This window comes from Equus quagga, chromosome 15 (genome assembly GCF_021613505.1).
Source record: "Equus quagga isolate Etosha38 chromosome 15, UCLA_HA_Equagga_1.0, whole genome shotgun sequence".
Taxonomy (NCBI): Eukaryota; Metazoa; Chordata; class Mammalia; order Perissodactyla; family Equidae; genus Equus; species Equus quagga.
In genome coordinates, this window is record NC_060281.1 from 18,375,753 (window position 1) to 18,398,672 (window position 22,920).

The 22,920-nt window shown below is 40.7% G+C and overlaps 1 protein-coding gene across 1 annotated transcript in view; it reads left to right on the forward strand.

Annotated features, from left to right (window-relative positions):
- TNFRSF21 (TNF receptor superfamily member 21) overlaps window positions 1-12,724 on the forward strand; it is a 65,585-nt gene extending 52,861 nt beyond the window's left edge. The window contains exons 5-6 of the mRNA XM_046640660.1: window positions 9,767-9,995; window positions 11,312-12,724. Of these exons, the coding sequence (XP_046496616.1) occupies window positions 9,767-9,995; window positions 11,312-11,541 (459 nt within the window). The 3' untranslated portion in view covers window positions 11,542-12,724. The remainder of the gene's footprint in view (window positions 1-9,766; window positions 9,996-11,311) is intronic.
- The last annotated feature ends 10,196 nt before the right edge of the window (window positions 12,725-22,920 follow it).

Consider the following 22,920-nt stretch of genomic DNA (forward strand, 5'->3'; position numbering starts at 1 on the left):
ACACGGTGTTTCTACATTCAGAAAAGGCCTAGTCTATTAGTTGATGACATTTTCCACCCCTTTAATCCACACCCTTAAAGGCTTTCTCAAAAAGTGCATTGGGAGGAAATCGGAATCAATATTGTGAAGAGAAGCTTATTTTCTCCATCAGTTCCCAGTGCTGGAGATAATATTTTAATCTTTTTTAAGTCAAAACTCATATCTGGATAAAGCTCAATGGCTTTCAGTTTTGTCTGAGCGTCTCTGTCCTGTTGTGAGACTCTCGAGCTGTGATAACCCACGTGCCAATCATGGGTACACCTGCTACTGGGGAATTGCACTATGGTCAGCAGGAGGTTTTATTATACACGAGTTAATTTTAATGATTTAATAGCTTATTCTTCACCATTTCCTTGAGAGACAGCTGTCACTCCTAATTTTCCCATAAAAAAATTGTCACAGACAGAACTCTGTTCTGATTTCTCCATAGTTGGGCTGAGTCAACGGATAGGCTGGAATGACCAACCGTTAAAATGACTTATCATCCAAGGAGGTACTAGAAAAAAAAATAGGGGAAATTTTTTGTTTCTAGAATCACAATAGGTAAGTCTCTTCTGAGAATGATATAAAATCAAAAGCCATACAAGAGAGGTTCAACCATGTAACAATGAATATACAAGCCAGAAAACACCATATGCAGATCAAAAAAAAATAATAACTGGGAGAAGTTGTTTGCAAGAGAGGGTTAATTTCCTTTAAAAATGAAGAGCTTTTATAAATTAATTAGGAGACCATGGGGGCCGGCCCTATGGCTGAGTGGTTAAGTTCGCGCACTCTGCTTCGGCGTCCCAGGGTTTCACTGGTTTGGATCCTGGGCGCGGACATGGCACCGCTCATCAGGCCATGCTGAGGCGGCGTCCCACATAGCACAACCGGAAGGATCTACAACTAGAATATACAACTATGTAGTGGAGGGCTTTGGGGAGAATAATTTTTTTTTTTTTTTTTAAGATTTTATTTTTTCCTTTTTCTCCCCAAAGCCCCCCGGTACCTAGTTGTGTATTCTTTGTTGTGGGTTCTTCTAGTTGTGGCATGTGGGACGCTGCCTCAACGTGGTCTGATGAGCAGTGCCATGTCCGCGCCCAGGATTCGAACTAACGAAACACTGGGCCGCCTGCAGCGGAGCGCGCGAACTTAACCACTCGGCCACGGGGCCAGCCCCTGGGGAGAATAATTTTTAAAAAAGGAAGATTGGCAATAGATGTTAGCTCAGGGCCAATCTTAAAAAAAAAAAAAAAAAAATTAGGAGACCAGGAACCCAAAAGAAAAATGGACCTGAAAGAAAAAAGAACAAGACAGTTCACAGAAAAGGCTCTTAAAGGTATACAGGTTTTTCAACCTTGCTCAGAATAAGAGAAGTTCAAATTGAAACCTACACTGAGATGCAATTTTAATCTCTCAGATTGGCAAGGAGGAAAAGGTCTGACAGCATTCTTGCGTTGTGAGGGTGCAGGGAAAGAGGCACAGCATCTGTCGTGGTGCGGGTGTTCAGTACCCAGTCCCTGTGGAGGGCCATCTGGCATTATCTACCAAAGTCCATGTCCGTTGACCACTGACATTCTACTTCTAGGAGTGTGTCCTACATGTATTCCCACATATGTGCAGATTGGTGCAAGTGTTCATTATAACATCATTTGTGATAATAAAAAGTGGAACCACACAAATGCCCTTCAATAGCCAACTGGTTATGTCGGTTATGGAACGTCCCTACAGTGGAGCAGTATGCATTTGTCATAAAGACTGTGTCAGCTGTTTATGTGCTAACCTCAAGAGCTGTTTTTCTGTGAAAAAAGGCAAGGTGCAGAACAGTACGTACACTGTGCCACCCTGTTATAAAAAAAATATAAAAAATAAGAGCTGGGGTGGGGTGGGGAATATACGTCCCTGTTTATTGGTATAAGTATAGATTTCTCTGCAAGACAGCGAGGGAATTGGTATAACAGTAGTTACCACCCAACAGTGAACTGAGTAGCTGAGACCTGAAAGTCAGAGACTAAAGCCAGAGTTTGTGAGGGACAAGTGTTTTTCACAGTATCCCCTTTTGTACCTTTGGAATTGTGTACCACATATATTTAATTCTAATAGCATGAATCCAGCTAACGACTTCATTAAATAATACTCATTCAGTCAAATTTGGCAAGTTCAAAAAACTCGAGTCACAAAGATGAGGTTGAACTAAGGCTCTCAAGTTCATGAGTTTCCTGTGAAATTACTTTCTAACCTCCATAATATATTAAGGCAAACTTGTAGGATGTGTGCAACTGTTTTCATGGTTAGAATTGTCTAAAGGCTGTTTTCTGGGAAGGGCTTCCTGGTAGATCTCACTGAGAGAAGTTCGGGGAAACCCAAGTCATTTCCTACAGAGCACCCTCTCCTAATGCACTGATGCAGCCGCGTTCTTCTGAGGCTCGGCGGTATGTGTGAATGTGAGTGGGCGCCAGCTCTGAACCAGGAGAGCCCACTTGCTCACTATCCTCACTTCCTCTTTTGAGAAAGCTAGTCAGTGAGTTAGCTCAGGGCTGCAGCATTAACCGTTGATGTCAGCAGCCTGGACAGCTTGCAGACACATGCGCCAGCTGCTGGGCGCACCTCCCCCCCTTCCCCTCCCTCTGTCCCTCTGGAGTCAGCTGGTTCTGACTGGCTTTGGCAGCTTTGTACAGCACTACTTGTGGCTTCCTGTGGCTCTTGCCCTGTGCATCCAGGAGAGGAGCAGTTCTCTTGCCTAGGACAAGGATCGGCTGCTGACACCGTGACTTAAACGTGGATGGATTTGCAGCCTTTGGGATTCAGTTTGGAAATTAACACTGAGAAGTGATCAGAATTATGCAAGACTAGAGCAACTACCTTGATTTGAGGCTGGGGTACTTAAGGGAGAAAGACGTGCCCAGCTAACCTGGGCTGAAGTTTAAATAGAGTCTTAAGTAAGGTTGCAGTTGAAACAAAATCCTTTCATTATCCTGTGCTTGGACAGATCAAGCGTGGGTGTGGGTGTCTTTAAAAAATAATTCCCCAGTGATTTTGGCATTTTTTGGGTCAAGTTAATCCTATGAGCCTCCTGGGTGGATGAGTTCCTTCTGCAGGCTCTGCCATTGGCTGTCAACTCACCTGGGCAGTGCATATAGCTCTGTTTACTCAGCTCTGCTGCCTCTGTGGGCTGGCACAGGGGTTCCCGGGGAAGCTGAGCAGAGCACCTTGGCGTTGTACTCCTGTTCCTGCTTCTGTCCCATGACCTCTAGTGACCGCAGGGAGATCTAGACAGCATAAGACCAGCGATGTCCACTTGCCAACTGATGATTAGTGCTGTTCCCTATTTATGCAATAGAAGCACCTCCTTGCCTCCCTTTTCTGTGGTCTGGGCTGAGCTGGAGAAGAGGAAAGAAGGAAGAACAATGAAAGAGTAAACAACCAGAAGCCTAGGAAAAGTTTGGGGAATTTTTGTCTTAAGATTATTTGGCTCTTAGCCAAGTAAGATGAGACAAAGGAAAGTTGAAAATACAGTACAACAAACACCCATAAACTTACCACCTAGATTCAACAAGTATTCACGTTTGACATCTTTGCTTTATCGATACATGTGTGCGTATATTTCCAGTCCATGTTCCTGTTTGCAAGACTTCCCTCCAGATTTTTTACTACTGACAGCCCTTCTTTTAAAGGTTAGGAATCAGCCTCTTCCCATTTCCCTCTTAACTGTTTTCTTTTGTGTTTGCAAAAAATTTTGTTGAGTCAATTCAGATTATTCTTGCCAAGACCCCTTACTCGGGCGGGGTTGGATTTAAGGAGTTACACTCAGAAGGATAATTAAGTCATTGTCTCTTATCATCTGGGTCTTTAGAGAAACCTAGCTGTTTTTCCCTTTTTTGTTGGGGGTGGTGTGTTTGTTCCTTTTTTTTAAGGGAGAAGTCAGTGTATACAGGTATTCAGTATCTGAACTTAGGAGTTGAATAGATTCAGATAAATTTTGCTGGTAACCCTCATTATCTGAACTCCCACTTATATCTGAAATCCTAGAACCACATAGGTTTGGATAACAAAGCATTCCTTGTTGGCTGAATTCCTGTCTCTAAACAGAGGGACCACATAGAGTCAGATATCAAGAGATGCTTATATGGCAAAGAGAATTAAAAATACAATTATTTTTGTCAGAGCCCAATCTTACATTCCTACATGGACCTATAGGAGGTCATGAAATCTAATTTGATCTTGATTACACGGACAGCTGGGAGAGCAGGGGAAACAAGCTTGAGATAATATCATAATCTTTAAATAGCTGTAGTTATGTATTTGTGACTAATTCCTTTGAGATAAACCTTTAGTGGAAATTGAATTTGTTTGTTTTTTTAAACGGTCACTGGTCTGTTGGGGTCTGAAATATTTTCAAATAGAAAACAAGTTATTGGCTACAGTTGAGGAGTCTGGTATTTACAGAATCTCTCATGTGTATCTCAGGGCAGTCATCCAGGCAGAGCATAAGCTCTGCCGCTGAGTTACAGGTCCTTGCAGACATTGCCCCGGCCCTTCACTGTGGCTGAGGGGCCAGAGCAACTCCTTGCAGTCATGTGATTGCTCCTATTGAGTTTACAGGGTTTGTCAATTTCTTTAACTGCAGTGGGTCCAGACAGGAAAGTGTCATAGCTCAGCAAAGAGGATTACTTTCCTTATGTTGAATCCTGGCTCTGTGACCTTGGGGCAGGTTACATAAACCTCTTAGAGCCTCAATTTTCTCATCTGTAAAATGGAGCTAATAAGAGCTACCCTAACAGCAAATGGGGCATGTGTATTTCGTGCTGAATCATTTAGCATGGAATTGATAATGGCTTATTTCTTGAAAGTCTCTTTGTTTACTGGATCTGAGTAACAAACTGGTCAACTTCAGATGGAAGAGCAATTAATTTCCATTGAATTTGGCAAGTGGACTTTTAAAAACCATCCTTAAAGTGATAGAAATTTTCAAAAATGTGACATAAAGTTCTTCCTTCTTTCTAAGTGTTGGATGAATTCTGAGGGCAAAGTTCAGTTGAAAGGGTGACTTTTGACTGTAAGGAGCTTTCTTCTTGAGTCTTTCAGGCCTATCTGGCTACAGGTGGGGCAGGAAGGGGCCTGGTGGAATCTGACTGGGTAGTGCCAGGAGCCAAGGGGTTAAGTTGAACCATTTTAGCAGATTGAAAGGGGCATCCAGGCTGGGTAATTAATGCTTCATTTCAGGGCGTCACTGATGCATCAAAGTTGTTAATTAGTTTTATGAAAACAGATTGTGCAACCACAGGGAGATTGTAATTGGGTAGTAATTGAAAATAACTCGGTGGTAAATCTTAGTTGAGTGAACCAGTTGGGAGTAACTTGGAAGGAGAAAGGGGTTTAGGGTAGAGGGTGAGGGGACCATGAAATAGCAATGGTAAGACAAACTATAAATAAGATGTAATTTGGGCAGAGGTGACCTCATCTAACCTTTTTTCATTTAGAAATAAGGAAACGTGTCTGAGATGGGAAGTGGTTTTTTTAAGACCACACAGCTAGTTAGTGGTATATTTCCTTTCTTCCCTTGCAGTGATGTTCCAGGATTTTCATGACTTTGATTTTTAGGAATTGACTGTGGGGAACATGAAAGGCATGCTGAAAAGATAGCTTCTGAGGCTAGAGTTCTCCACCCATTCCTGTTTGTAAAGTATGCTTGGGAATGCTGCTAGGTCATAGGAGAGAAGAAAAGTTGTCTCAAAACCTTCTTTCGTTTATATACTACCATATATTTCCATGACTAAGGCTTGGAAGGATTTTCCTTTACCATTCATGGCTCCACCATCGCTAGGGGCTAGCGAAACACTTCAACCTTCCACAGTAATACCACCCTAGGAAAGGCCAGTCCACAGGAAAGTGAAGTTTGATATTAAAAGAGGAGAATTATTTTTGAGCTTCCGTTTCAAGTTGTGATTTGGTTGACTGCCCACAGTGGGCGCTTCAGTCTTGGAACCTGGTTGAGGTAGGAGTGGAGGGTGGCAACGACACGGCTGGAAATGGCTCGTTCCAGTTCAAGCCAAATAGAAGTTAATCATTGTTCTCACAAACGCTGCTGCAGACCCGTAGCTCAGAGATGTTCAAGCCTATACGTTTCAATCAATACCTTGTTTACCTAATTCCTTTGCATGGTTCCTTGTCCTCCATGGTTCTGATAATCAGAAAGGAAAATAGGTCAGCAATGGAACATTAGGTGTGACTCAGCTGTTGAGTAAGGTGAACCATTTCTCTCCCTTCCCTTATCAGTTTGGACTAATAAATACAGTATCTGGAAGGACTAAGTGTACTTGAATGGAAACCAACCAGGATGACATTTGGGGCTCATTTGGCCAAAATAAATTGTATGCTCTTGAAGTTCACACGACAGAATCACTCTGTTTTTGGCTGTTTGGGGAGGTCCCCTCATTATCCGCCCCCCTTTCCTACCCCCTCATTTGTTCTATCTTACTGTCTACCTCATTTCTCAAGTAAGTCTTCCAAGTTGACATGATTACCTCACGCTTATAAAACAAAAAGAACTGTGCTTTTCAAGTTTCTCCAAAGGAACTTCGAATATTTGGTGGCTACATTGCCTTCACTGGCCAAATTTTTCCCAGAGTCCGCTTTTAGTCTTAATATCTGCCTCTGTGCAATAAATTGGGGGTTGTTGCCCTTTTGTGCCCATGGACACTTCAGAAAAGTATAGAGAGGAGCTCAGCCAAGGAGGTGATCTTCAGCTATCCTGCTCCTTGGCTACCAAGATAAATAAGAGCCGCTGCAGCCACAACATTTTCAAGTTAGCAGAAGGAAAATAGACTTATCAGTTGGTGACTGCTTGTAAAAATAACATTCATTGTTTTTGTAATTATAAAAGTTAATATGTCCCTGGAGAGAATTTGGAAAGCTCAAAGAAGCATAAGGAATAAATCAAGTTACTCATAATCTGTTTTGTGAATATTTTGATAAGTTTTGTTCAAAGCTTTTACAAGAGGCTAAGACCCTCCTCTGTGGAAATCTGGCTTTCCTGTTTAGAGTATTTGTTTTCTCTTTGAGGATCTACATCTTATAAGTGTTCTTCATTTGCTGTAAACCCAATACTGAATCATGAACTTTCTGAATGAATAAAATAAAGAATTAATTTATTCCACACATCCTGATGACTCAGTTTCTGATTAGAGATATCACAGGTAACACAATGCTTGAGTTGCAGTGCCAACCAATTTTGATGAATATTGTAAATATTAAGGGACAAGCAGGAAAGGAGTTAGTCTCCAGGAGCAATTTTTTTTTTTTTTCTCATAAGAAACCATGCAAATAACTTTAGAGGAATCTGGTATGCATCCAGCTACTGTGTATCCTGCACGAAGTGAGGGATAGCTAAATTTAGCAGCTGAATAGATTTTCTAGAAAGATGATGGTCCAGTGGTTCCTGGTTTTCGCTGTAGTTGTTAGCTCTGTTGTGCTGATGCCAAAACCATTCCTAGGGGCGTTTTTATATTCACTTGACTTGTTAATTACGAGAGCGCATCACTTCACCATTCTGCCTTTCTGAATTATGTTGGCAATCATGTGCTTAATTTCCACAGATAGGATCCTTTGACAAAAGTGGGGAAAAAGTTAAATATTTAAAGTTTTGAACTGAGTTCAGGAAATAGGTGGGTGGACTTCTTAGCCTGTTGGCATGCGATTTGTGGGCGGGAATTTCTTTTTTAAGCAAGAACAGTGCACTATATTGACTGACCATGTCATCCAATGTAATGTCCCTGAGAACCAGAGTGTAGACAAGTGTCCTTTGTCTATTTGAATGAATAAAAAAAATGTGTGTTGGCATGAATGGCCATGTGCATTTTTAGGGAGGAGGGGCGCATGCCAGGGCCTATTGAATTAAAAGTTTTATTAAAGCGTATACCTAAAACTTGTGAGTGGATCAGAAGGGGGCCACTGGCAATGAGTGTTATCTGAGTCCTAAACTTGCACTGGAAGCAGAAGCAGGGTGTGGGTGGCTGTACAGAAGAAAAATGCTGTTGGAACATTGGATGTGTGGTCTTCAGAATCTGCAATCAGTTGCAAGAATTTCTCAGGCCTTAAAGGTTGTAAAAGAGGCAGTTGTGTTTGCTTTGTGTGTTTCACAATTATTCAACGTAATTCTTTGAAATGAGGGTCAATGTCTTCCTGATTGAGGAACTTGACATGTGTGAGTGAAGTCATGGGGGTTCTGATGAACGTGATTAACAGTTCTGGGGAAGAGTACACATCACTGCCTGCACTTTGTCCTCTGTGATCTGGCCACCTGGCTCCCAGAGTTTCATCCATGCCGGAAGAGCCAATAAAAAGATAAAGTCAATGGACTAGGAGATGCCACGAGTGCCTGCCAGAGTTCTAAGGTATAAGGCCAAATGGGGCCAAAGAAAGATGTCAAGCAGACCGGAGTTGAGCACTGGCTTTCTCCCAGTAGCTGGGTGCCCTCTCTGGGCCTTAGTCATTTCACCTATAAAATGGGCTGATATCACCTGGCACTTCTCTCATCTCCACTGTACCCCTGGTACAAGCCATGATTGTATCTCACTTGGCCTCTGTAGCAGCGTTTTGACTGCTCTGCCTACTTTGATTTTTGCCTCCCTGGAATCCGTTCTCCACACACCAGCCAGAGTGGTCATGAAGCTCACTATCTGCCTCTGAAACCATCTTGGTTGTTTGCTTACTTGTTACCGTCTCTCTGACCTCCGCTCCAGAATGCCAGCTTCACAGTCACCGTTGTATCCTTAGAGCCGAGACAGTGGCTCCAGTGGAGTGGTCCTCAACTCTCTGCTTCCAGCCGCTTTTACTCTGGTGTCCTCCTGTTCTCATTCTTTCAAGCAGTTTTATTTAATTGCTAAGCTAGTTTGAAATGGGAGCCAGGGTCTGGGTCTAGTCTTAGTGCTGCCGCTCAGCAGGTGGGAGCCCTTAATTGAGAAAGTCACCTCACTGCTCTGGGCCTCATTTTCCTTACCTGGAAAGAGCGAGTGCCCTAGTTTGCTAGGGCTGCCATAATAAAGTACCACAGACGGAGGAGCTTAAACAACAGAAATTGATTTTCTCACGATTCAGGAGGCTACAAGTTTGAGATCAAGGTGTCATCGGGGTTGGTTTCTTCTGAGGCCTCTCTCCGTGGCTTGTAGCAGATGGCCGTCTTCTCCCTGTGCCCTCACATGGCCCTCCCTCTGTGTCTGTGTCCAGATCTCTTCTTTTAAGGACACCAGTCACATTCGATTAGGAACCAGTTGTACCTTAATTCCCTCTTTAAAGGTCCTATCTGCAAATGCTGTCATATTCTCAGGTACAGGGAGTTACGACTTCAATGTAGGAATTTGGGGGGACCTAATTCAACCCAGGACAGAGGGAAATATACTAGCTCTTATCAGACCTTTTCCAGCTCTACACAATTATGTTTTATTTTGGAGGTCTTCCTCCTCACGCCCTTGTCCAGTTCCACTCCTGTGAGCCAACAGCTTGGTGTCTATGCTTCCTGATTTTTGATACTCACACATATCCTCATGCATATTTTTAAAGGGTTTAAAACTATGTGTGTATAGCACTAATATAATAAGTTATGGACTGTCAACATGGGAGAATGTATCTGTAAAATATTAAATGGAACAAAAAATAGCTCCTGAGAAGGGGTTTTAATTTCATTTGTTTTCTGTATAAGTTTTGAAGGATAGCATTAAAGATAATTTTCTTTGCTTCCCTCTCACAGCTGGAAACTGAGAAACTGGCTCTCCCGATGAGTCCCAGCCCACTTAGCCCGAGCCCCATCCCCAGCCCCAACACGAAACTTGAGAATTCCACCCTGCTGACGGTGGAGCCTTCCCCGCTGGACAAGAACAAGGGCTTCTTCGTGGACGAGTCCGAGCCCCTTCTTCGCTGTGACTCCACATCCAGCGGCTCCTCGGCGCTGAGCAGGACGGGCTCCTTTATTACCAAAGGTACGGACCAGGGCAGGACGGCTCGCATCGGGCGTTCATTCTTCATGCCTCCCCCAAAAGGGCCGCTGGGATTTCTCCCTCGCCACTTCCACAGTCCAGTTGTGGTTGAGTCCTTTGAACGACCTGCCCAGGAAGACCTGTCCTAGACTCCAAGATGAGGCTGGCTTGAGAGAGACCATGTCATTAGTCAGTGGGGACTCGCCTAGAAAATCTTTACAGCTCCCACTGCCTGGCCAAGAGCCAGCATCCAGGAGTATCGGTCACCCTTTATCCTCATGATGCTATCAAATGTGGGTTTCAGGGAAGGTCTGATAAAATGTAGTCTGGCAGGTTTTTTGAAAATTATTTACCAGGCTTGCCAGAATCCAAGGATTTAAGTAAGTATAACCTATCTTGAGAGTCTGAAGTATAGGGCTTAGTGACAAATTAAAATTCACTCTGTTACAGTTGATTGTAAATAACTAGGTTTTAAACATTATGGATTGATACTTTGGGTAAATAATTTGCCACTTTCAGTTTTAATAGCAAGGTAGGGAATTGCACATTATGTTGATGATAGATTTTTGTTATAAATTTCCTAGTTTGGGAAATTCCAGGTATATATTACTTGAAAGGTTATATATTATATATTTATGAACTATGTTCTATTTTACATATTTATATTTTATCTACTTTATGTATTTATATTCATTTATTTTGTATTTATATAAAAGATTTATATTTTGGTTTACAGTTCATGTTTTATATTTTAGAGAAAGCTTTTTATAATAGTAATAAAAGTTACTGTTCCTCACCCCATTAAAGGTATGACGCACAAAGCAATATTTTCTTATTTACGTACTTTTGCCCTCAGTAGTTTAGTTTAAAAATATTGCAGGGTAATTAGAAAGTCAGATAAGCAGATTACATTGACTTGGAATTTTTGACGGGAAAAGGACTGGCTGATATCTTTATTTAGTAAACACACTGCCATGGGAGAGTGGAGAGGTTTTAAGGATTTCTGCATTTTCCCTTTGAGTTTAAGAAGAATTTAGAAGTCATTTAATTCTAGGCAAATGTCATGTTAATGATACATCAACAACCCACTGGAGCAGATCCTTGTCTGATCTCTCTTAGGCAAATCTTGCTGGTTATCTTATGTGCAATGCAAATAAGAACTGCTGTGTTGTTGAAAATGTGCCAGAGGCTCACTCACTCACCTCAAGGGGTGCAGGAGGCGAGAGTCTGGGGAGAGGGTAGCTGTCACTCCAGCTCTCCTCCTGCCCCCGTACAGTTCCTCTACAGCTATCTCCTTCCACTCCCTCTCTTCCCTGCAGAAAAGAAAGACACAGTACTGCGGCAGGTACGCCTGGACCCCTGCGACCTGCAGCCTATTTTTGATGACATGCTCCACATTCTGAATCCTGAGGAGCTGCGCGTGATTGAAGAGATTCCGCAGGCTGAGGACAAGCTGGACCGGCTATTTGAGATTATTGGAGTCAAGAGCCAGGAAGCCAGCCAGACCCTCCTGGACTCTGTTTATAGCCATCTTCCTGACTTACTGTAGAACACGAGGGACACTACACTCTGGAAATTCCTCAATTTTAGTGGCAGGGTGGTTGGTTTTGTTTTCTTTTTTGATTTTTTTGTTTTTTGGTGTATGTGGGTGAGTGTGTTTAACAGAATACATGGCCAGTGTTTTGAGTTCTTTCTTTCTTTTTTAAACCCTTCTGGGAAGTTGGTTTATAAGCCTTTTCAAGGTGTAACTGTTGCAGCATACCCACCACTAAAGTTTTTTAGGTTCCATATTTTTTTTCTCTGTTTTGCCTTCTTACGTATTTTCACAATTGTTCTGTGCACTTTAAATTCACTTAACATACCACAAATGCAGTGTGACTTTTCCAGCACACTGGATTGTGCGGCTGTCAACTTCTTAAAAGTGTAATGGCATCTTGTGAATCCTGTAAGCAGTCTTCATGTCACAACATCCATGTCTACTTTTTTATTATTACTATTTTTTATTATTATTTGTCATTTACAAATTTTCTCAAGGGTTTAGGAAATGTAAGACCCTGTTGAGTTACTGTAATGCAATTAGATTTTGAGTTATCTTTTTAATATGCCTTGTTGTATAGTTCATATTCATGGCTGAAACTTGACCACACTATTGCTGACCGTATGGTTTTCACCTGGACACCGTTAAGAATGCTTGATTCCTTGTGCTCCTCTTACGCTAATATGCTCTGGGCTGGAGACATGAAATCCTCAAGCCATCAGGACTTGTTATTTAAGTGGCTTGACAACGGGGCCACCAAAGAACTTGAATGTCATCTTTTAGGGATCGAGCTGTTCTGGAACCCATTGCTGCACTTTGGAAAGTCACAATTGAGTGCCGGTGGCACCTTTTCCATAGGGAATTTGCCCAGCTTTGCTTTAAAAGATGTCTTGTTTTTTATACACACATAGTCGATAGGTCCAGTCTGCCCTCAAGGCCTTGGTCTTAGTGGGTTTCCTTCAACATTCAATCACTTCAATTAAAACTGGCTGCAGCTGTAAGAACTCTGTCTGATATATTTGCAACTATGCTCCCATTTATAAACGTGCTCTCTAATGCTCGGTTGCCGGATTCTAATGCAAAGGTGGTATGGACTCCTTTTGTGTGGGTGGGGTTTGTGAGTAGCGGTGAGGGACTGATATCAGAAAATGCCTTCAAGTGTACTAATTTATTAATAAACATTAGGTGTTTGTTACTTGAGTAGTTTGAGTGTATTTTATCCTTGCCTTGTGTGCGTGCTCGAGTTATAACTTTTTGATTAGTGTCTTGGAAAAATGGGTGTATTCTAAAGACCTCAGCCTTTCTACTCTGTGAATCATGCAGATTAGCAAAGGTTTGTCTATGGAAAAGGCCCTGCAGCTTCATAGAGAAGGACGACCAAGCATTGGAGATGACCAAGCATTTCCTATTCTTGTGGGGTTCATCTGAGGCTCCTGTTTTTGAGATTGTCCCTATTTTAAGAAATGAGGACTTGGAGGTGGACAGGTGCAAATGATGAGTAGGCCTTGGAGTATATTCTTCTTACTCGTTTCCATCCAGGAAATTTACCACTCATGGGAGGGTCTATGCAAGTTCCTGAGCTTCTATATGAAACCTCATTGCCCCTGAGTAACTTCAAGGGGCTTTCTTGGCAGTAAGGCAGGGTGAAGTCTTATGTTGGTGGGATATGTTATATTACTCTATATTCTATCTATTGTATTATATATTTTGTCACATGTCCCCCTTAGCTTGGGAACCCTGGTTCTGCAGTATTCCAACGGCAAGAGACTCAGCAATTTTGAGTTCCTCTTTCAGTGAGAAACTGGAAGTAGATAGGCTGTCTGAACTCTTTGACACCCACGTCAGTGACATCAAAATGGTTTTCTGGTTTCATCCACCTCCGTGTGACTGCTTTCTGGAGAGCCATCCTGGTATTTGGTTTCATGGTTCTCAGGACAGGGTTCCCCTCCTCTTTTGCTGACAGAAGACAGAAACTCTTCACAAAAGAAAAGCACACGAGAATGGGTTATAGTTAGCAGTGGAAGAGATAGATTTTGTTTTTCAGAGGCTCTAGGACCGCCAATTATTTTATGTGTGGGTTGAAAGCATAATAAATGAATGAATCAGCGTTATGGTTATTAAGTTTATAGATTCATAGCTCGAGGATGCTTTTTATTAATCATTTACACAGCTTTATATTTTACAAAGTGCTTTTTACATTATCTTATTGAATCCTCACAACTATCCTATAAGATAGATACTATTATTGTGTCCATTTTATAGCTGAAAAATAGGCTTATAAAGGCTGAGGAACTTGCCTAAGGGCCTATAGAGAGTTGTAGAGATGAGACTTGAATCTGATTCTAAGACTATTTGTTCAGGACTAGTAACCAGAACTCCTTCATTGGGTTGAAACGGGACATAGAGATCACAGTTATCTAGATTATAAGTAAAGCCCTATTCGTAAGCTCAATAAATAATTGTGAAAGTGTAGGAATGGATGGCATCTCTCGATGACCCAGGGAAAAGGGACATAGGAGTTGTGGTTAAACAGAAGCTCAATATTGAGTTAACGTGATACTTAGCTTTCCCCTGCAAAAAAATGCAACCACCAGCTTCATTATGAGAAAAATACAATGTGCTGGTCAGTTGATGACAGTCTTCTTTGCATGCTATGCTGCTTGCGTTGGAGGTTTCTGTGGTTTGAGCTGCCTGCCTTTGCCGGGTGTGCTGAACTGGAAGGTTTCCAGTGTGGGGTTGGGAGGATAACCAGAACAGTAGGAAACAACCAGGAGCGATTGTTGGGAAATCTAAACCTGACGATAAAGATCATGTGGGCAAAGGAAAGACTGCTTGCAGTTAGTTGAAAGGCTAAGGAAAAGACGATTTATTTTCCTTTAGGGAGTAATACCGTTTCCTCTAGGACAATCTAAGCTAAATGCAGAGGAGCTTTTAAACAATTAGATCGGGCTGCTTCTCCCCTACTCTGGGGAGAAGTTGCACGGGACTGCCGTGGTTCCCAAACTTTGATGTAAGTAAGAATCACCTGGGAATGAGCAGTGTGTTAGGGCAGATTCCCAGAGACTTCGATTCAGGTTTGTGGTGAAGTCAAGAATGAGCTTCCCACACCATTTTTCTGGAAACCCTCACTGGGCCAGACTTTTGAGAAAAAGTGCTTTGGATCCTTGCCACTGTGGACTGAGGCCTAGCAGAACCCCAACACCTGGAAGTTTGTTAGAAATGCATAATTTGTCGCCACTTTGCCATGCTCTTTAAACTTTAACGAGCAAATGAAACACCTGGGGATCTGTTTCACTTGTTGGGGGTGGGGAGGCTGGATCTGGGTGATGTGGATGCTGGTCTCCAGATGACATTGAGTAGCCTGAGATTATGCTTCGGTTTCATGGAAAGAGGAGAGCTGATATGGGAGAAGATCACACCAATTCCATGTGAGAGAAGGAAACAATTTCTGGCGATCCAAAGAGATTTCCAGAGTCAGGCAACTGTGGTCAAAATGTATAGCCGTGGTTCTCAGCCCTGGCTGGACACTGGAATCAGCAAAGAAGCTTTGAGAAATCCAGTGCCCAAGCTAAATCCTAGACCAGTTACAACAGAACCTCAGGGGATGGGACCCAGGTAGCATCATTTTTTTGAAGGTCCCCAGAGATGCCAATGTGTAGTCAGCTTAGTCAATCACTGATTTCAGAGCTTGTGAAGAGAGTGCTTCTCAAATCTCACTCCAGATCTGATGGATAAATGTTACAGGGAGTTAATCTGGGAATTTGCAATCTTGATTTTGCTACAGCCAGTCCCACTCAACTCTGCACACTTGCTTTAAGACCCGTAACCCTGCTGGAAAGTTTTATGTAACTGTTGAATCGATCCATTACCAAGGACAGATGGGGCAACATCTTAAAGCCGAATTGCGTTGATAAACCCACCCACAACTCATCGATTCTTCACAGTTTGAGCATAATGTATAAGGTATGGTTAATCAAGAACGTTTGGGAAGTGATGTTATTCTGATTTATGTTTCTACATATATTTGACTGAATGTTTGCCAATTTTCAAAGAAATCAAGTAAGATATAAAGAGTCATAAAACTGCACTGACTGTATCACAGAACCTCCGACTTTTGTCGAACCTGGGCCATTGGAGCATCAATCTCGTGCAGCCCTACAGACACAGCAGGTACCTACCTTGCACTTGGGCTTGAGAAGAGTAAGTGTGATCTACTGTTTAGCAGAACGATGGCCCTTACCCTCATAAGAAACCTCGGACATCATCTAGAGCACCATGGTTTTAAGGTCAGAAGATAGGCCCGAATCTGCTAGTTAATGGCAGAGCCTGGTTCCTTACTCCCCATTAGCACTCGCTCTTTCACTGTTTAAAGATATCCCTCTTGCCTCTCTACTTGAAAGTAGAAAATGAAATTAATGATTTGAGCAAGAATTATTTGAGTTAGAAATCTAAAAAAGTTTTTACCCTACTTGACTTCAAGTAGCTGCATGTATGAAACACACTGGGATGCCAGTCTTATTATTTCCAAAATATAGATATTCATAAAATATCTTACAAGGATGTATAAGAAACGTATCAATGGATGCCTCTAGGGAGAGCAGCAGGCTGAGCCGGGAAGAGCAGAGGAAAGACATGTTCCTTTCATGATTTGTTCTTTGGAGCCTTTCGAGTTTTGCACCATGTGTATGTATTAGTGAATTAAAAACATTATAAATAAGAATAATTTTTTAGAATATTTCTATAGCATCCAGGGAATGTACACCCATGAAGACCAAGGTAAGAGTTATGTGAACCAGACTTACAATGTTAGTAATAAGGCCGCCCCGTGGCCGAGTGGTCAGGTTCGTGCGCTCCGCTTTGGCAGCCCAGGGTTTCACCAGTTCGGATCCCCGGCGCGGACGTGGCAACGCTCCTCAGGCCATGCTGGGGTGGCGTCCCGCATGCCACAGCTGGAGGGACCCACCGCTAAAATTACACAACTATGTACTGGGGGACTTTGGGGAGAAAAAGGGAAAATAAAATCTTTAAAAAAAAATGTTAGTAATAGCTTTGTGAGGAGCATTTCAGTAAAATCTGCAAAGGGAATCAGCCGCTTGCCCTGCTGTCCAGGGCAACCTCTGTGATTTCAGATCTTTTTTCCAGGACTTGGCTCCCAGACAAACCTAATGTAATGCAAAATTCAAATGGAGAGAATTTAATCTTAGAAAGTTAGAGAGCTGGAGCAGAGATGCTATTTTCTGGCCAATCTTTTTATATTTCTCAACTCAGAAATCACTTCCAATTAATATCTTCATGAGGAAAAAGGTCAAAGATTTCTTAAGAGTCTTTTAATAGTTCCTCGTCTCTTCGAAGTGCTTCTGTTCTGCACTGGCATTGTTTTCACTCACCTTCTGCTTTTTTTTTTTTTTTTTTTGAGGAAGATTAGTCCGGAGCTAACATCTGCTGCCAATCCTCCTCCTTTTGTCAAGGGAGACTGGCCCTGAGCTAACATCTGTGCCCATCTTCCTCTACTTTATATGTGGGACACCTGCTTGACAAGCGGTGCCATGTCCATACCCGGGATCTGAACCGGCAAACCCTGGGCCTCTGAAGCAGAATGTGCGCACTTAACCACTGCACCACCGGGCCGGCCCTCACCTACTGCTTTATCCACAGCAAAATGCCCAACAGGAAACCTCATGGGGGAGGAAGAGAGGCAAAAAGGTAAATTATTTCCAATAGTCCTGAGAACAGTTGTTTCTCATTCTCTTTAGAAGCTTAAAACAGCCAATTTTACACCAGGTTTGGTTTTGTTTAAATACAGTGTACCTGCCAACAGAAATATTCATTTCCACTCATCCATCCATGAAACATTTGAGCACCTACCATGGACCAGACACTACACTAGGAGCTGGAAATACAAAGAATTCCACCCAAGATTGTAACTACCATCGAGAACAGGGCATTTGTCCGTTCACTGCTGTATCCTCAGCATCTAGAACAGTGCCTGCAACATGGGAGGTGCTGGTTACTGAATATATGTTGAATATATATGTTGAATATATATGAATATATATGTTGAATAAATGAATGCATGCAGCCTCCTGACCTCAAGTTCACAGCTCAGTAAGGGAAAGAGACACATGAACATTATAATCAAATGTTGCTGAGTGAAATGATAGAAATACAAAGACAGCATTAAGAGAGTCAGAAACCTATGAATCAAGGAAAAATATGTCCCCTACTGTAAGCCTTCCTTCTTAGTAATTTCAAAGAAAATTGTGGCAAAAGTAAAAGGCTGACAGTTGTAGTTCCATGCGTTTCAAAGCTTTGGGGAGTGAGCTAGATTGCATAGGTATATTGTAGACGTTATTATGTAAGCCAGGAATTCAGATCATTTATACATTGCCTAACCATCATGAGAAATGAGGCCAAGTCATGTGACAGCTTTGTACATATCACATATTCAGAGGGGAGAATGTATATATCCTTTCATGGAACTCCTCTTATAAAGTATCCAAAGCACTTGACATTATTCACTCTTTAATCTTAACCTGAATCTTGTGACGTAGGAACTGTTGTTCTTTCCATTCCACTGATGAGGAAACTCGCGCACAGACAGATTGTGACTTCCCCAAAGTCGCACAGCTAGTTAAGTGATGGAGCCAAAAAGGGTATTGTAGAATTGAGTGAGCCAGGGATGGTCCTAAATACCAAATAAGGTGGACTGGATTCCTGCCCTTGTGGAGCCTTTCATCTGGACTTAACCAAAGTTGGATTTCTTTTGGTTTATTTGTTTGTTTGGCTTTCTCCTTGTTAATAATTTATTTTTTACTTTGAAATAATTTAAGATACACAAGAAGTTTTAAAAGTAGTATAGAGAGCTCCTATCTACCCTTTGTCTAGCTTCCCCACAGGATAACATCTTTGCATAGCTATAGCATTACCCAAACCAGGAAACTGACATTATTACAGTATTATTAACGAAACTATAGACTTTACTCTGTTCACACCAGTTTTTACATGCATTTTTTTTTTTTTGGTGTATAGTACTTCGAAATTTAATCACATGTGTAGATTCATGTAACCACCACAATACAACTCTCCCGCTACCCTTTTATAGTGATCTCTCCCCCAACCCTAACCTTGGCAACTCTTCTCCACGGCTAAGTTTAGTCCTTTAGAGAATGTTACATAAATGGAATCATACAGTATGTAACCTTCTGAGATAAGCTTCTTTCCACTTAGCATAATTCCCTTGAGATCTAACCACGTTGTTGCATATATCAACAATATGTTCTTTTTTACTGCTGAGTAGTATTCCATGGCAGGGATGTACCACAGTTTTTTTAACCATCCATGCACTGGAAGACATTTAAACTGTTTCCAGTTTTTGGCTATTACAAATAAAGCTGCTTTGATCATTTGCATACAGGTTTTTGTGCAGAAATAAGTTTCCTTTTTTTTTTAAGGTAAATACCCAGGTGTACGATTGCTGGATAGTATAGTAGATATATGTTTAACTTTACAGTAAACTGTCAGACTTTTCAAAATGGTGGTACCATTGTATATTCTCAGAGCAGTGTATAAGAGATCCAGCTGCTCTGCATCTTTGCTAGTCCTTAATATTGTCAGTATTTTAATTTTAGTCATTCTAATACATGGTCCAAGCTTGAATTTATAAAACTATAGTGATGTACAAATAAGGATTTAAAACTGAAAAGCACTACATTTATGATGCTCACTTCTATTTAATTGCCATAATTTAGTTCTTTCTTTTTCTTTAAATTTTATTTCATTTTGTTGTGGTAAGAACACTTAACATGAGACCTCCCATTAACAAATTTTTAAGTGTATAGTACAGTATAATTGACTATAGGTCCAGTGTTAGACAGCAGGTCTCTAGAACTTGGTCGTCTTAACTGAAATTTATGCCCCTTGATTAATAACTCTGTCTCCCCAGCCCCTGGCAACCACTATTCGATTCTTTGATTCTTTGAATTTGACTATTTCACATACCTCAAATAAGTGGAATCATACAGTATTTCTTTTCCTTTGACTGGTTTATTTCCTTAGCATCATGTCCTCAAGGTTCATCCCTGTTGTCATATATTGTAGAATTTCCTTCTTTTTTTTAAGTCTGAAGAATATCCCAATTTATGTGTGTACCAGATTCTTATCCATTCATCTGTTGGTGGACATTTGGGTTATTTCCATATCTTGGCTGTTGTGAATAGTGAGGCGATGAACATGAGAGTGCTATTGTCTCTCTGAGATCCTGATTTCAATTCTTTAGGATAAATACCTAGAAGTAGGATTGCTGGATCATATGGTAGTTTTAGTTTTTCAAGCAATCTGTATACTGTCTTCCAGAATGGCTGTAATTAGTTTCCATTCCCAGCAATAGTGTGCAAGTCTTCCCTCCTCTCCACAGCCTCACCAACACTTGTTATCTTTTGGCTTTTTGATAATAACCATCCTAACAGGTTTGACGTGATATCTTACTGTGGTTTTGATTTGCATTTCCCTGATGATTAGTAATATTGAGCTTCTTTTTATATACCTCTTGCCCATTCGTGTGTCTTCTTTGGAGAAACATCTATTCAAATCTTTAGCCCATTTTTTTAATTGCTACTCTTTTTTATTTTCTGTTATATATTTGTGATAGTCATAATGTAATGCTATTAAAAATATAATATGAAACATCACAAATTGAAAACCTAAAATTACCTTTTATTTTGTTTTTTATGGTATAATATGTAAATATTTTCATAAGGACTCAAGATAAATACTAAAGATCACTTTTGCTAATTATGTTAGGACAGGTTCTTTGATCCCATTTCAATCCTCCAAGTTTTTTTTTAGACCATCAAATTAATTGTAATTTAAAAATTATGATGGATTTTCTTTTTTTAAAATTTTATTGAGCTCATAATAGTTTATAACATTTTGAAATTTCAGTTGTACATTATTATTTGCGGTCACCGTATAAATGTGCCCCTTCACCCCTTGTGCCCACCCCCAACCCCCTTCCCCTCTTGGAACCTCTAAACTGTTCTTTTTGTCTGTGTGTTAGTTTATCTTCCACATGTGAGTGAAATCATATGGTGTTTGTTTTTCTCTGTCTGTCTTATTTTGCTTACTTAACATAATATCCTCAAGGTCCACCCATGTTGTTGCAAATGGGACGATTTTGTCCTTTTTTATGACTGAGTAGTGTTCCATTGTATATGTATACCACATCTTCTTTATCCAATCATCTGTCAATGGGCACTTGGGTTGCTTCCACTTCTTGGTTATACTGAATAATGCTGCAATGAACACAGGGGTGCAAAGTCTCTGAATTGTTGGTTTCAAGTTCTTTGGTTAAATATCCAGTAGTGGGATAGCTGGGTCATATGGTATGTCTATTTTTAATTTTTTGAGAAATCTCCATACTGTTTTCCACAGTGGCTGCACAGTTTGCATTCCCACCAGCAGTGTATGAGGGTCCGCTTTTCTCCACACCTTCTCCAATATTTGTTATTTTTTCTCTTGGTGATTATAGCCATTCTAATGGGTGTAAGGTATATCTTAGTGTAGTTTTGATCTGCATTTCCCAGATGATTAGTGATGTTGAACATCTTTTCATGTGGCTATTGGCCATCTGTTTACCTTCTTTGGAAAAATGTCTCTTTATATCCTCTGCCCATTTTTTGATTGGGTTGTTTGTTTTATTGTTGTTGAGTTGTGTGAGTTTTTTTAATATATTTTGGAGATTAATCCCTTGTCAGATATCTGATTTGCAAATATTTTCTCCCAGTTGGTGGGTTGTCTTTTCATTTTGTTCCTAGTTTCCTTTTCCTTGCAAAAGCTCTAGTCTGATGAAGCCCCACTTGTTTATTTTTTCTTTTGTTTCCCTTGTCCAAGTATACCTGGTATTTGAAAAGATCTTTCTAAGACCAATGTCAAACAGTGTACTGCACGCTTTTTTCTTCTAGGAGTTTTATGGCTTCAGGTCTTACCTTCAAGTCTGATCATTTTGAGTCAACTTCTGTGTATGGTGACAGATAATGGTCTACTTTCATTCTTTTGCATGTGGCTGCCCAGTTTCCCCAACACCATTTATTGAAGAGACTTTCCTTTCCCCATTGTATGTTCTTAGCTCCTTTGTCAAAGATTAGCTGTCTGTAGATGTGTGGTTTTATTTCTGGACTTTTAATTTGGTTCCCTTGATCTGTGTGTCTGTTTATGTACCAGTACCATGCTGTTTGATTACTGTAGCTTTGTAACATGTTTTGAAGTCAGGGATTATGATGCCTCCAGCTTTGTTCTTTTTTCTCAGGATTGCTTTAGCTATTCAGGGTCTTTTGTTGCCCCATATGAATTTTAGCATTCTTTGTTCTCTTTCTGTGAAAAATGTCATTGGGATTCTGATTGGAAGTGCATTGAATCTGTAGATTGCTTTAGGTGGTATGGACATTTTAACTATATTTATTCTTCCAATCCACATGCATGGAATATCCTTCCATTTCTTTATGTCCTCATCATTTTCCTTCAATAATGTCCTATAGTTTTCATTGTATAGGTCTTTCGCCTCCTTGATTAAATTTATTCCTAGATATTTTATTCTTTTTGTTGTGATTGTAAATGGGATTGTATTCTTGAGTTCTTTATTAGAGAACTAATAAAGTTCTCTGTTCTGTTAGTTCATTATTAGAGTATAGAATTACAACAAATAATTGTAAGTTGATTTTATATGCTGCAACTTTGCTGTAGTTGTTGATTATTTCTAATAGTTTTTCTGAAGGATTCTTTAGCATTTTCTATATATAAAATCGTGTCGTCTGCAAACAGTGTGAGTTTCACTACCTCATTGCATATTTGGATTCCTTTTATTTCTTTTTCTTGACTAATGGCTCTGGCCAAAACCTCCAGTACTATGTTGAATAAGAGTGGTGATTGTGGGCATCCTTGTCTTGTTCCCATTCTCAGAGGGATGGCTTTCAGTTTTTCCCCGTTGAGTATGATGTTGGCTGTGGGTTTGTCACATATGGCCTTTATTATGTTGAGGTACTTTCCTTCTATAACCGTTTTATTGAAAGTTTTTATCATTAATGGATGTTGTCAAATGCTTGTCAAATGCTTTCTCTGCGTCTATTGAGATGATCATGTGGTTTGTTTTCCCTCATTTTGCTAATGTGGTGTATCACATTGATTGATTTGTGGATGTTGAACCATCCCTGCATCCCTGGTATAAATCCCATCTGATCATGGTGTATGATCTTTCTAATGTATTGCTATATTCAGTTTGCCAATATTTTGTTGAGGATTTTGCATCTATGTTCATCAGTGGCATTGGCCTGTAATTTTCCTTCTTTGTGTTGTCCTTGTCTGGCTTTGGGATCAGGGTGATGCTGGCCTTATAAAATG